This window comes from Crocodylus siamensis, chromosome 2 (assembly GCF_052110815.1).
Source record: "Crocodylus siamensis isolate JL-2025a chromosome 2, ASM5211081v1, whole genome shotgun sequence".
In the NCBI taxonomy this organism is placed as follows: Eukaryota; Metazoa; Chordata; order Crocodylia; family Crocodylidae; genus Crocodylus; species Crocodylus siamensis.
In genome coordinates, this window is record NC_143396.1 from 191,026,952 (window position 1) to 191,043,042 (window position 16,091).

The 16,091-nt window shown below is 42.2% G+C and overlaps 1 protein-coding gene across 6 annotated transcripts in view; it reads right to left on the minus strand.

Annotated features, from left to right (window-relative positions):
* Positions 1-16,091, minus strand: part of SBF2 (SET binding factor 2) — a 491,808-nt gene that overhangs the window by 120,329 nt on the left and 355,388 nt on the right. For all 6 annotated transcript variants that reach the window (XM_090032682.1, XM_090032680.1, XM_090032679.1 and 3 more), the window contains one exon: positions 9,183-9,251. In XM_090032682.1, coding sequence (XP_089888808.1) covers positions 9,183-9,251 — 69 coding nt within the window. The remainder of the gene's footprint in view (positions 1-9,182; positions 9,252-16,091) is intronic.

Below are 16,091 nucleotides of genomic sequence, written 5' to 3' on the forward strand. Positions count from 1 at the left end.
TGGTTCCTACTTAGGAAGACAGAGGCAAAGAAATCATTACACATGTTAGCTTTGCTGTCTGGTGTGACGACCAAGTTTCCCATGGCGTCCTGCAAGGGCCCCACATTACCCGGGACCTTCTTTTTACCCCCTATGTATTTAAAAAAGGACTTCTTATTGTCCTTAATCTGGGAAGCTAGTCCCAGTTCCATCTCTGCCTTGGACTTCCTTACTACCCCCCTACATCCCCGAGCAACTACAGAATAGTCCTCCCTGGTGATGACCCCTTCTTCCATTGGGTGTAAGCCTCTTTTTTAGCAAGGAGACATTCCCAGATGCTTTTGGTGAGCCACGGAGGCTTGTGTGCTCTCCTGCTCCCTTTGATCCTCGTTGGGATTACCTTCCTTTGGGCTTGGAGGATCGTCTCCTTAAGGAGCGACCACTCTCCTTGGATACCTGGCTCCCCTCCCCTCCGGAACCTCAGCGCTTCTCCAACTATTCTCCTTAGCTCGTTGAAGTCTGCCCTCCTAAAATCTAGGGCCGCTGCCTTACTTCATGCCTTTGCCACCTTGTATTTGGAAATCTCTCAATTGGATCATAGACAGGCATAAAGGGGAAACCAGCCCACCAATTGTTAGCGCTGACTTAGCAAAGAGACACTTGGAGGGGCTGGATGTGTTTAAGCCAGCAGGCCTGGATGATCTTCATCCAAGGGTGCTGAAGAAATTGGCCAGTGTCATAGCAGGGCCACTGGCATAGATGTTTGAGCAGTCATGATGCTCAGGTCAAGTCCCAGAGGACTGGAAAAGAGCCACTGTGGTCCCTATTTTCAAGAAGGGGAGGAAGGAGGATCAGGGTAATTACAGACCAGTTAGTCTCACCTCTATCCTCAGAAAAACCTTTGAAAAAATTATTAAGGATCACTTTTGTGGGAGTCCAACAGGGAAAGCTATGCTAAAAGGGCAACCAGCATGGATTCATACCAGGTGGATCCTGCCTGACTAACCTTGTTTCTTTTTATGACCAGATCACGAAATGCTTAGAAAGCAGGAATCGAGGTAGAGCTCATCTACTTGGATTTTAAGAAGGCCTTTGATACAATATCTCATTTTTTTCTCACAGATAAACTGAGCAACTGTGACATAGATAATTACATGGTCAGGTGGCTGGTAAATTGGCTTAGGGGTCGCACCCAGACAGCGGTGGTGGATGGGCTGGTATTGACCTGGAAAGATGTGGGCAGTGGAGTTCTACAAGGCTTGGTCTTTGGATTGGTGCTGTTCAATGTCTTCATCAGTGACTTGGATGAGGGTGTGGAAAGCACTCTGTCTAAATTAGCAGATGGTACCAAATTATGGGGTAAAGTTAACACATCAGAGGGTAGGGAATGAATCCAGGCAGATCTGGACAGGTTGGAAAAGTGGGCTGAACAGGATAGGATGCAGTTCAATAAAGACAAATACAAGGTGCTGCACCTAGGAAGAAGGAATCACCAGCAACTTACAGGCTGGGGGATGACCTTTTCAGCAGCAAAGCAGCAGAAAGGGATCTCAGAGTCACTGCTGACTCCGAGATTGCTGACATGAGTCGTCAATGTGATGAAGTGATCAGTAAAGCTAACTGCACTTTATCATGCATTAGCAGGTGCATGACAAACAAGTCCAGGGAGGTGATACTTCTTCCCCTTTATGTGGCATTGGTGAGGTCACAGTTGGAGTACAGCATCCAGTTTTGGGCACCACACTTCAAGAAGGATGTGTAAGAAGCGTGACTACCTTGAGAGGGTTCAGAGGAGTGCCACTTGTATGGTTAGGGGCCTGCAGGTAAAGCCCTACAAGGAGAGACTGAGGGCCCTAGATCACTTCAGCCTCCACAAGAGAAGGCTGAGAGATGATCTTGTGGTCACCTACAAATTCATCAGAGGGGTATCAAAGAATAGGAGATACTCTGTTTACCAGGGCACCCCTTGGAGTAACTAGGAACACCACCATAAACTGATGGAGAGCAGATTTACGTTAGACAGCAGGAAGAACTTCTTTATGGTAAGGGCTGCCAGATTTTGGAATGGGCTTCCAAGGGAGGTGGTGCTCTCCCCTACGTCGGGGGTCTTTAAGAGGAGGCTGGACATCTGACCCCAGTGCTCTTTCCTGCGCAGGGCAGGGTGTTGGACTCGATCTGCTAAGGTCCTGTCCAATGCAAACATCTATTAATCAATCAATCAATCAATCTTCACCGTTATGAATGTTAAATAAAAGCTGAAAATTAGGTCAAGTAATTGAATCTTCCATATTAAAATGCATCTATACAAGAACATAAGACTGGAAGGGGTCTCCAGGCCATCAAGTCCAGACCTCTGTGTTCATAGACAATTGTTAACTAAAGGAATCTTCAAAATTACCACTTCAAACATCCACCAACTACAACATAACTCATATATATAATTCAAGATCCAATTAACTGAAAGCTGATATCAAGGCTATACAAAATTCAAGGCTTCAGAACTGAAATCTATTTTCTGAAACTCAGGTTCTAACTGTGACAGAATCTTCATTCAAATACACTGAAGGTTTTGGCAAGAAGAGTTTGATCAGACTATGTCAGGGGATAAACAGCTTCTGAGTCCTGAGAGAATGAACAGGTTCAGATTATGTCTGAATATGGAGGAGGAAGAGGGTTTTTTTCTACTTCACCTCGTTGTTTTTAAGTTAGGCTGGTCCAGTGGGGAGGGAGAGATTATTGACTTCTCATGGAGCATCTCTTGCTGTAAAGTCAGACCAAACATTTCTCTCATGTTATATTATATTGCTCCAACACCAGGATCCACATCTGGGATAGCACCCTATAAACCATGATTTACAAAAAACCTGCGGAACACCAAATACATATATCCACAAACCCAGCAATTATCCCAAGCACACCAAAATCAAGTCAGACCCTCAGATACCACTGCATCTACTCCGAAGGGAACACTTGTGATGCCCCCTGGCCAGCTGAAAATCTGCCTTCCTACTCCAGTACAGAAATAGAATATCCAATAGATTCCAATAGAGAAAAAGCCACCTAACTACCCTGTGGTAACCTGGTACAATACAAAAAAGAAACCCTTCTGCTACCACATATCCCTGGTGGTCACATACCCTGATTAGAAGAATCATCAAACAACTACGGCCTATACTTAACAAAGATCAGACCTCGTGAGAAATATTCCCAGCCCCTCTGCCCCTGGCTTTCAAACAACCCCTTAACCTTTCCCATTTCATCATCAGGAAGCAAAACCTTCACTGTTCAACAGACATCAAATGAGACACAGCCTTGCCTTAGCAATAGATGCTTAACCTGTCAGCACATCTTTACTGCGACTACAACCAACACCCCTGCAAAACAGACCCATCAGAATCCATGGCTCCTGGCACGTGCCTTTCCCAAAATGTGATATATCTGATGCAATGTACCAAATGCCCTCACAGTAACTATGTGGGTGCAACTAAACACCAAGTATGTGCCAGAATGAACTTTCACAGAAAAAATATAAAGGACTAACACATGCAGGTACCAGTAGGAGCACATTTTTTACAGAACGACCACTCCCTTTCTGGACCTCAATATACTCATGTTCAAGGGAAATCTACCAAACACCTTTAAAATGCAAACAAAAATTCTCAAGCTGGCAAGACACTAAGAATCAAGGAATGAACATTGATATTGATTTTGACACAGTAATCTACCTGATTCCTGATTTTTTTTTCCTGGATACAACAGGAATTAATGACCTCCCTTCCCTTTTGATAGGTATTGATCTACCACTGATCACCTTCTTCTTTTTGCTAATTGCTTGTATGCTATCCCTGGGAAATCTCTTCCACTCCAATTTCACAGCTTTACTCTCAGCTCTTACTATTGCTGTGTTTGCTTCCCTTCTCAGCCCTGATGAAGACTGTCTTGCATTTGAAAACTTGCCTAACTATCCCAACCATGCAGTTGGTCCAATAAAAGATACTGCCCTCCAAAAATCCTTGCTGCTCACATTGCTCCAACATCTGATTTGCAATTTGCATGATATACTTTATTAAGAGGCAGCATTCCTGGATGAGTTGTAGCCTAATTAAACAACTTCCCTTGCATCTTATCCTTATTCTTGATTTGTCAAGAAAATATTTGTCTATCAACAAACATAACAGGGATTACTACTTTATATACATGATTTAATACACACATACACACACATTCTAATATAAGGCTGTATATATATCTATACATAGCTAGAGTCCACGTACAGGCCATCTGCAGGCAAAACTCTGGAAAACATATTACCATTTTCATGTATAAATAAATTTTCTTTATTTATTTTATTTAAATTTTAAACAAAATTCCGACAGTATTACTAATAGTAAACTAAAACCTTTTTGGATCAGAAGCCAAAAAAAATGTTTGCTTACATGACATTACAATACACGTTAAAAAAGACTGCTGTCACTGATGAGTCACACTGTTGGTAACTTAAAGTCCAGTATTTTTAAATTTAAAAAGCAGTGTCATTTTTTTTGTAGAAAAAAAATCACGATTTTTCTGCCCACAAGTATGCACCCAGGACTGACTTGTTGTCTATGAATTTAAGTTGCCAGCTATGAGTTAGTATGTTTTTGTAACCATATCCTGTCAAATCAAGTTTCACAACAGCCTAGTCCCTGGACATTAACTACTAGTATTTTGGAATTTCGGTGGACATCCTAAGAGATACTGTAAATTGAAATTATTTCTCTTATTTTAAATACATCTCATAACTCCCTAGACAAAACTTTTCATAATCAGACATCTGAAAATGGAAAAGATCTACTATAACATTGTGTTTAGCTTGTGGTGGGGCAACTTTGATTTCTCACACACTTTTAAAATGTTTCTTCCAGGTACTGCTGAATGTCTCAACAGATGGAAATTTTACAACTTCCATTGGAAGAGAATTCAAATCTTACAAACTTCACCATTAAGAATGTTTCTACTGTCATTCAACTAAAATATTCCTTTCCTTGGTTTCACCTACTATCTCACTTCTGTTCAAATACTCTTTTTCCTATTCATTATTTATAAACTTAAAATGCTTGCAGCTGCAAAGTACATATAGGCCAAGGAACTTTGATACCCAATTACTCCTTTATGTTGTTTCATTTATTTGAAAACACAGGAAATGAAATTAATTAATTTTAACAAAAGTGTAGAAAATGGAAAGTTTCACTCTTCTGCAATTTTAGGACAGACTGGTACAGCAATGGGAAATTATAGATATGAAACAGATCATCTTTCGATTCTTATTACAGTACAAGGCTAAAGAGCTGTTCAGTTATTTTGGCTATGTACATTATAAATCATTCCTAGACATATCGTAACTGAGTCACTGGTAATTCTATTAGAAATTAGTAAACTAGTACAGAAAATATGGCATACCAGGAGACAGCAGGCTGCTGGTTGAGGCAGCAGCAGCTCCCTGTGCTGTATGGCTCCCCTCCCACTATGTGGCAGGTGCTCCTGGGCCACACAAGGTCCCTGGGCCCCTCCAGACCCCAAACCCCTGGCTCCCTCAGCCCTATAGGGCATGCCTTGTTCCCCGAAGCACAGGTGCAGGAAACAGAAGCTGGAAGAGGAAGGAATAGCCCAGAGATTCAGGCAGCAGCAGCAGCTGAATTCATGCAGGTACCCCTGGACCAACAGTGTAGGGGCCACAGGTTAATGATGCATTAGACAGCCCTGCTATAATTAATATATATGTATAATATCAAGATACTAAAGACTATATGCAGCAGCTCACTTGCCCTAAGCCAGCTCAACTACTGCTTCAGGCACAAGCTACATTGCTCAGCCAATACATACTGTGCTTGTGAGAAGGCTAACATAGAAACGCAGTGCTTCTACTTGCTAGGGCTAGTTAGAAGTGGCAGCCCTTTTGGCAGCCATTGAAGTACAGTGTCTGCACATTTCTATTCCTCTCTGCTTTTATTCCAGTGAAGAAAAATCAGGTTCCCCACTTAAGACATATGGACAATTTTAGAGAGCTGTTCTTTGGGGAAAGGTTGTGTATAGTATGTGAGTAAATATGATATAATGAAAAGCACTAGCAGAAATTCATATCTGGAAAATATAAAAATAGACATAGGACCAGATTGCAACCTGCCTCTAAGGTAAGTCAACCCAGACATCACAATGCATAAAATGTGGGTGCTATGATGCAGGATTAGGCACCTAGGCTTTCTATACAGTGAAGAGATCTAAATGGCTCCTAAAGGCGATCCAGAACATCTATTCACTGTGCAGGGAGGTGCCTAGTATAGGAAAGGTAGGATATGTTGGAAACTCCTTCTTTGGCATCAGACTTGGGGATGAAAGGAAGACACCTCTCATGTCGGAACAGAGATCAGTATGAAACCAGAATACCTAGCTAACAGCACTGTGGAGTGCAGTACATGCCCAAGGTCTAACTGCTGGGTTCTAGGCTCTCCTCACACTGAAAAAATTCAAACCCACATCTCTTACATCCCAGGGGAGGGCCCAAATCACCAGGCAATGGGTAAGGCTAGAACTTCTCTGCAAAGCTTGAAATAGTAGAATATTAGCAATGGCCTAACCCAAGTCAGCTCTGTAGGAATAAGGAAAGCTAAAAGAAGGAAAGCATCATTTAGCTAAAATAAATGGAAACACATAGCTCTCCCTTCAGAAGCTCATATCAGATTGAGAACTATTTGGCCCAGTCCAATCCAGTATGAATTCTGAATAACTGTTCTTAAAGTTTGACTCATATTCTAGTTGCAAATGGAATCCTTGCTAAATCTTTCCAAAAGCTCCTCTGTTGGTTTGGCATACTAACCAATGTAATTTGTTTTTAAAATTAACGCTTAATTTTATAGCAAAACCAAAACAAAACAGAATTTCTTCCCCCCAAAACCCCCCCCTGCTTCTGTGTTTTTGCCAAAAATTGTGTCTTATGGGACATACCACAGGGACCGTCACTTAACCTGAGGATTAGATCTGGGAAAAACAAAATTCTTTTTCTATTATGCAGAAACATCTGTTTTTTTCAAGAGGCAATCAGGTTCCTTTGTTTCTCAACTCAGGTCTGAGACATGGAAAATTATCATCCTTTTAGCATCCGTGGTCTCAGAACATTTGCTCTGGATACTTTTAGGCTCATGCAATAAATAAGGGGTCTTCTGTCATACCCAAGACTCAAGTCTTCAGTGGACTGTTTGAAGGACAGGAAAGTTTTTGAGATCTTTTCAGCACCCTTACTTAACAAACTAAATGCTAAATTTTCTATACTGTAATTATACATTTTCTTCCTCTTTATTAAGAAATTAAAAGCTTATTATGGCTTAAATGAGCATTCATGATTCTGTAGGCTGACAATCAGGAATCTGGACTACATGACCCCTGCAGGTCCCTTCCTGCCCTACTTCTCTATGATTCATTGCTGTCAGTTTTTTCTGTCCTTGGTTCTACATCTAGGGCCAATATATAAAAGGAGTAGATCAAAATTTATCTACTAAGGAAACTAAAGCTTCCTGTAATTGCTGCAATTCATAGCAAAATTTAGGCCATTGGAGGTATTTTTATAAGAGAGTAAAATTATCCAGCAACTGATATGAAAGAAAATAGCAAACAGAAACAAAAACAACTTGGAAGTTCTACAATATACTCTACTTAACTAAGTCAGATCAGCTTTATAGAAATTCCTTCAAAGCCTGAACACTTCCACAGGAGCAGGAACAGATCCAGCACTAATTTAGTAACTCTTTCAACTAAGTAATCTGCACTACAGATTGGTCATTCAATGTAAGAAATGTTTGCCAGATGCATTAACAGAAAAATCTCATGGGTATCCATATATCATCAGGTTCTTCACAGAACGCTGTCTCCAGTATATTTGTGCAGGAATATTGGTTAGTCTAGTGGCATCAACAGATAGCATAAACCTGAGGGTTATATTGTTCAGGGTCCCAGAAGACAGAGAATAAAAATAACTCATTAGCCAAAGAAAAAGACAAATAGTTTCATGCCAAAAGTGAAAAAACAAACAAATGAAAAACCCTAGTGCCATGGTTACAAAACTGAATGTACATGACCAAAGGGCCTCCTGGAAAATGATCTGCCAAAAGCAGTCCTGGAATCACTGCATATAGTATCATGTACATGAACCTGGAGGAGGGCAAAATTAGTATATTTTTTTGTTTAATTAAAGACCAAAAGTGTTTCAAAGTATGAACTGCAAGAGGCAAGAAAAATCTACTGAATGGGTTATGTTTTACCTGTATCATATACTACTGACTGGAGTAGATAGGAAATTTCAGAAAAGCTTCTATATATCTGAGTGTGACAAAGTTGCTCTTGACTTCAGCATATGTTTCTGGTTGTTATGTCTGGGAATTTTCTGTACTGACTTTTCCCTATGTCCAAAAACAAATTCCAGTATGAAATATCTGGAAACTTTTCAATTATAATACTTGGTTTCAATTAAAAACCACACATGGATTCATCAGCTTGATACTGCAAGAAACCAGGCTTGTGGGCACAGATCGCAGCTGGATTTGACACAGTTCATGATCCAGTTTGTACAGTGGGCACCACTGAAATCTTGATATTTATTGTATTGTTGTAGCGATCATCATGATAACACCTTGTATTCCTGTGCTTAGAATGAAGAGTACAACTGATGGGGAAAGCATTCTGATCATTAAAACCAAGAAAAAAAAGTACAAAAATATGAAATGGAAACCACATGTGTACAATTAAAATACACCATTTACAATATTCCTTTTGTTTCACAATGGAATAGGCTTCGACATTTTAACTTGTATTTTGGGCCATGATGTAATGTACAATTAGTTTGACCTAAAAAATACTGAGATGAACAATTTTGGTACTGAATCAAAAACAATTATTCCAGCAACTGTAATAATAGTTCAGTGCTAATTTACTCATGCATCAGAGAAAGAATGAGTGATGCTCAGTAGTGGGCTAATGTTGTAATTTATATTATGTAGCATAGCCCTGATGCAAGCCCACTGAATTCAAGTGAAGACTCCCATTGACATCATTGGATTTTAGACATTTCCTATCCTTTTCTAGCTCTTCTCTTAGTGCTTCTTTCCTTTTAGGGATTAAAAAAAATGTAAACAGATATTAGGAAATAAGCGCCTTTAAGACCAGTAAAATCTTACCCTGTAGAATGCAGTTGTCAGAGTCAGTAACGCTGCAGCAATGCTGTATTCTTCTGAAGTTGAACAATCCTTCAAGAAAAGCATATACATAATGTTAGTCACCATGACACACTCATGGTCTATCTACATTTTTAGTGTTATGTAACAGATATACTTTAGTGTTCCCAGTGGTGCTGCTGAGACTATCTTCTTCCTTTTTAACTGCCTCCTGAATGAGAACATATAAGCATTATCACGTAATTTAGGCTTTTTTTTTTTATATAGTGTTTTCTACATTCTTGTTGCTAGAGTGGAATCCTAACCTCCTGTCACCTGGGAGAGGCAATGCTGATACATGGATCAGCATGCCTGCCCCCCCTGCAGCCTCAGCTCCTCCCTTCCCACTAGCCTCTGTTCTGCTTGTCCCTCTCGTGTGTGACGGACAGAGGGGACAAGGCTGAACTCCTCAACGAGTTCTTCGCCTCAGTGTTCCTAAGCGAGAGGCATGACAAGTCTCTCACCGGGAGTGTAGGGAGGCAGCAGCAAGGCACCAGACTTCCATGCGTGGACCCTGAGGTGGTGCAGGGTCACTTGGAGGAACTGGATGCCTTTAAGTCGGCAGGCCCGGATGAGCTCCATCCGAGGGTACTGAAGGCACTGGCTGACATCATTGCAGAGCCACTGGCGGGAATATTTGAATGCTCGTGGCGCACGGGTCAAGTCCCGGAGGACTGGAAAAGGGCCAATGTGGTTCCCATTTTCAAGAAGGGGAGGAAGGAGGACCCGGGTAACTATAGGCCAGTCAGTCTCACCTCCATCCTTGGCAAAATCTTTGAGAAAATCATCAAGGCTCACATTTGTGAGAGCCCGGCAGGACAAATTATGCTGAGGGGAAACCAGCACGGGTTCGTGGCAGGTAGATCGTGCCTGACCAATCTAGTCTCTTTTTATGACCAGGTCACAAAACGCCTCGACGCAGGAGGAGGGGTGGATGTCGTATACTTGGACTTCAGGAAGGCCTTTGATACGGTATCCCACCCCATACTGGTGAACAAGTTAAGGGGCTGTGACTTGGATGACTGCACAGTCCGGTGGGTGGAGAATTGGCTGGAGGGTCGCACCCAGAGAGTTGTGGTGGATGGGTCGGTTTCGACCTGGAAGAGTGTGGGCAGTGGGGTCCCGCAGGGCTCGGTGCTTGGACCGATACTCTTTAATGTCTTCATCAGCGACTCGGACGAGGGGGTGAAATGTACTCTGTCCAAGTTTGCAGATGACACTAAGCTATGGGGCGAAGTGGACACGCCGGAGGGCAGGGAGCAGCTGCAAGCAGACCTGGACAGGTTAGACAAGTGGGCAGAAAACAACAGAATGCAGTTCAACAAGGAGAAATGCAAAGTGCTGCATCTAGGGAGGAAAAATGTCCAGCACACCTACAGCCTAGGAAATGACCTGCTGGGTGGCACGGAAGTGGAAAGGGATCTTGGAGTCCTAGTGGACTCCAAGATGAACATGAGTCGGCAGTGTGACGAAACCATCAGAAAAGCCAATGGCACTTTATCGTGCATCAGCAGATGCATGACAAATAGGTCCAAGGAGGTGATACTTCCCCTCTATCGGGAGCTGGTCAGACCGCAGCTGGAGTACTGCGTGCAATTCTGGGCGCCGCACTTCAAGAAGGATGCGGATAATCTGGAGAGGGTCCAGAGAAGGGCCACTCGTATGGTTAAGGGCCTGCAGGCCAGGCCCTACGAGGAGAGATTAGAGAAACTGGACCTTTTCAGCCTCCGCAAGAGAAGGTTGAGAGGAGACCTGGTGGCTGCCTATAAGTTCGTCGGGGGGCACAGAAGGGAATTGGTGAGTATTTATTCACCAAGGCGCCCCCGGGGGTTACAAGAAATAATGGCCACAAGCTAGAGGAGAGCAGATTTAGATTGGATATTAGGAGGAACTTCTTCACAGTTCGAGTGGCCAAGGTCTGGAACGGGCTCCCAAGGGAGGTGGTGCTCTCCCCTACCCTGGGGGTCTTCAAGAGAAGGTTGGATGTGTATCTAGCTGGGGTAATGTAGGCCCAGCACTCTTTCCTGCTTATGCAGGGGGTCGGACTCGATGATCTATTGAGGTCCCTTCCGACCCTAGCATCTATGAATCTATGAATCTCTCAGTCTCTGCTCCTGCACCCTCACTTCTCTCTAACCTCTGCTCCATGCTGGCTGGATCCATCGCTATTCTAGCTAGAGGCACTGAGCGCAGCCCCACTCCATCCTCCATAGCAGCTGCTACTATGGGGCCAGACTGGGGCTATGCTTTGTGCCCTAGATTGCAGTGTACAAAGACCCTGCTGATATGGAACAAGGGTAAAAGTGGGGTAAAGAGGCTGCAGGGGGGAGAACAGAGACTGTGTGTGTGTGATGGGGGGGTCATGGGGGGTATGGGGAGAGGCTGCAGGAGGGAGATGGTAGGGTACAGAGACGGCAAGTGGGGGACAGGGATAGGCAGCAGCTGTGGGTATGCCCCTAACCCATGGTAGGGGCTGGAGCCCAAGCCACAGCAGCCAACTGCCTCCCCCTCCCCTGTACTCAGTTCTAAGATGAGGTGCTTCTCCCCATGTTAAATGGAGGGACCATGTCTTAGAATAGAATAAATACAGTAAATTGCATTCATTTAACATGCTGAAGCTAATTTGTACAAACATAATTCCACTACCTGAGTAACTCCCTGATCTGTACCACTGCAACAACTCAGAATAAAGCTCTTCAGTGGCATCCAGTGAACTATTATAGAGTCAAAATCACACATAGTGAAGTTACTGAAGTTTATGATCCAGCAAAACACTACAGAAAAGAAATGAAATAGCTGGAATTCTTCAAGAAGGGTTTCTGCATGTATGAAGGTATTATCCTAATCTCAAGAAACTGGAATATAAAGAAGCCACCTTAAAAGTGCAAGTTCTCAATTATAATAGAATTAAATCAGAATAGAATTAAAAGTAAGCTTGAAGGACACTTTTCAGGAGAAGTTTACAAATACTTCAGATATTGACAAATATATTTCAAGGCATAAACATAAATAATTGTATCTGGTGGGAAAGAAACTCAAAGTTTTTTTGTAATGGACTCTGAGTTTATTTCTTACATTTCTACAAAGCTACAGCAAAAAGACAATATAAATGGGTTGCATATTAATGACACTGCATGTGGCTACGGAACATCAATTATCATGCAAGAACAAGCTCTTAAAGCATGACTGAACAACTGCAAGAAGCAAGAACATGGAAGGACTTATAAAAGAAGAGTTAAATCTAGTATGTCCAACAAAGTCAATGAAGAACAAATTGTGTGAGTGAAGTGGCTCAATGTCCAACTCTTTTTGACTTTTAGTGGACTATTCCTGTAGAATATGACTATGATAAAATTTCTGTTGAATGAATTATAAAAGGCAGGTAATTATATCACAGCCTTTCACACTTGAAATAGCCATACAATACAACCAATTAATAGTATACATGCAATATAAAAACTGATATAGTTTTCATTTTTTACCATCTTTATGCTTCTAAACTGAAAATGTTGGCAGACCTATTTTGTATACAACTGAAGTTACCATTCCTTTGTGAAAAAACATAAAGGGACCTTATCTGGCTTTTATATTAGTCAATCTGAATTTGACTTCAAGGGTACAGAGGAATTCTCTCTCATAAGATGACATGATGAAATTGATTTTAACCAATAAGAAGTGGTCACCTTCATGATCTTACCAAGACCTTTGGCACATGGTTAATTTAAAAAGAGGTTAACACCATAATGCCCCTATAGGTCACTCACACTTCCAAAATGTAAATGAAGCAAAAAATAACATGCCAAAGTAAATCAACCAGTGATCGTATTCAGGATAAAAGTGATCCTGTTATAAAAATTATTTAAGGTAAACCAGGGTTGATATGCATTTTACAATGAAAAGGTAAAGTACATGAAATTTCAAAACTATTTTTTTAAATTATCAACAAACAGAATTAAGTGAAAAAGTGAGGCAAGCCGTAACACTCTTTCGAATGTAATTTATTTCTGCAAATAATTTTTAAAGAAAGCTGAAACTTTTTTCCCCTTTTGCTTATTTTTGCCAACATTTTAGAAGCACAATTATGCAGCTGTTTCTAAATACCAAATGTAGACTTGATGACGAGTGACAGAAAATGTCCAGGAGCACTACCTTTCTCATTTCATTTTAATGCTTGCCATCGGTATTCTAAAATCTAACCCATTCTAATAGCTTTGAGTTCTCTATCCAGAATTTCTGATACATTTCTTGAATTCAAATTATTTTGATGGTTCCTCTGTCAAAACTTTATTTGTACCTTCACTTGACACATGCTCTCCATTACACTTCTCTCTCACACCTAACTTTTTGCACTTTAATCTGTACTAAATGCAGAACTTCAACTTTTCACTGGTAGGGAGATCTTTGATCACATTGGTCTCATCTTCATAATTTCCTTTTCCTTTTCAGGGCTATTCCTATGAACTCTTATACCAGTTTCTATAATACCATACATACAAACGTTACTTCACTCAGAGTAACAATCATATTAAAGAATCACAAAAGCCTGTAGCAGAACACTTCAACATCCCTGGACACTCCAATGCTGATCTCAGGATTGCTGTTCTCAGGCAAATACATTTTAAAGACTAGTCTGAATGGGAAACTGCAGAACATGAAATCACCCACAAACACACCTGTGTTAAGTATGGTTTAAACAGGGACTATGGATTGCTACCTCATACTTAGATTAATTTTTCTGACCCACTTTGTTCCTACAGGTTTACTGTTTGTTTTTCTCTTCTAGCACTACCTCCCCTCCCTCAAACTCCCTCTTTCCTCCCTTGGATTCTAACTACTCTCTTATACTCTGCTTTCTGAATATCCTTTCACAGCATCTGAAGAAGTGACTTCAGGTTCATGAAAGCTTGTGCTTTCTCTCTAAATATATCTTAGTTAGTCTATAAAGATGCATCTATCTACCCTACCCTGTCTTCTGAGTGACTTCAGACTAACACAGCTAACTACCTCTCAAAGAATCACCAAAACATTGCTGGGCCTAATTTAACAGCTCTTTCTCAGATAAGTCACAATTTACTATTAAATCTTGTAAGTGATTACAGACTACAGCCTGGGTCTCAAGTTGGCAAATTAAAAGGCTGACCGTAAGGCTGTTTTTCCTCTTATAACTGCTTGGGAAGACTGCGTAAATCTGTAAAGCAGGGGTTTTCAACCTTTTTTAAGGAGTGTACCCCTTCTGGAGTGGGGGACTTGCACATGGCGGCACAGGCTGGTGGGTGGTGGATGGCAGCTCCCCCGCTTCCCCTCCATGCCCAACTGGCTGGGCGGTGCCTGTGCAGTCCACAGGGTGGAGCCGCTGCCCCCACCCCCCCACCCCCACTGGTTCTCTTCCTGGGAGGCAGCAATGCGGGGTGGTAGGTGATGGCACTCCATCCCCACCTGCCCACACATACCCCCTTAGCCCCTTTCCAAGTAGCCCAAAGGGTACGTGTACCCCCAGTTGCCAACCCCTACTGTAGAGCTTTCAATAACAAACGTGTCAATGCTCTTTTCCCTGTTCAAATACTTTAGCCCACATGAGTAACACACCAAGGGAACACAGAGTCAGGAAAATATTTGGCGAACTATTTAGAGCCAAGTTTCTAAAAGGCAGTGTATAAACAAACACTTAGAAATGGGATTTTATTTCTCTAGATTTGAGGCCTGTGTGAACATGAACTGTACACGGAAATACAGGTGTATAAATGCCATGATTTTTATTCACACACATCACATTGATTGAGGTGGTATTCCTTATAGAAAATGATAAAGATAGTTAGTAGAGCTGTGTGAAATATCGATGGCCATTTTGTTTCGATGCTGTTTCAACTCATTTTTAGGTTGAAACAGCAAAATCGAAGCAAAACAGGCCGTAGAAATAGCTCAAAACAAAATGAGGCTAGTCAAAACATTTCAAAAGTTGAAATGTTTCGATCATAGCACTAGGGATGGGAAGTCAGTCCAGCTGGGCTGACTTCCCATCCCTTGACAAGATCTGGGGGGTGGAGGGGAGACAGCTCAGGTGGGCTGCCTCACCATCCCCCATGCTAGATAGCAGGGGGCAGGCTACTTCCCCGCCCTCCTCATGGTCTAGCGTGTGGGCATGGCGAGGGAACCCAGCTTGGCTGTTTCCCTGTCCCCCACACAATCTAGTGCACGGGGATCGCAAGGCAGCCCAACGGGGCTGCCTCCCCGCTCCGGAGCAATCTGGGAGGCCCCTGCTCCCACCCAGCCCTACGGCCTATGCAGCCTGCACACACACACCTGCCAGCAGCTGCCAGGGCCCACGTGCAGAGCACGTGATCTCCCAACAGTCAATCAGCTTCTGGTGGTGCCCCCAGGCCCAAGCAAAAGCAGAAGCAAAGCAAAAACTTGGACATTTGACTGCATTTTAAAAACCTGCTTGGACAGAGGACAAAGGGCCAAAAAAGATGACGTGTCTGGGAAAGTCTGGACATATGGTAACCTGAGTGAAGTATGGTCTCAACAGAGACTCTGGATACTTATCCCACTAGCCAGAATATGCTAATCCCATTAGCCAGTTTTTTTTATATACCTTAGGTCCCTCAGTAGGTTAACGGCTTTGTTTTTCCCTTTAGATCTCTTCAACCCATCTTCAGCTTTCTCTGCAGTGCCATCTCCCCTATCTTTTCTTCTTTTCCCTGTCCTTTGTATTTAAATTAATTTATTGCTTTCTATTTAGTACTCCTGCTCTCTGCAAGTCCATTCGCAAAAGCTGATGAAATAAGCTGTTGCCTATAAAAGCTTATGCCTTTCTGAACATGTCACTTATTAAGATGCCACCCTGCCCTGCCTTCTGCTTTATAAAAAATGAGA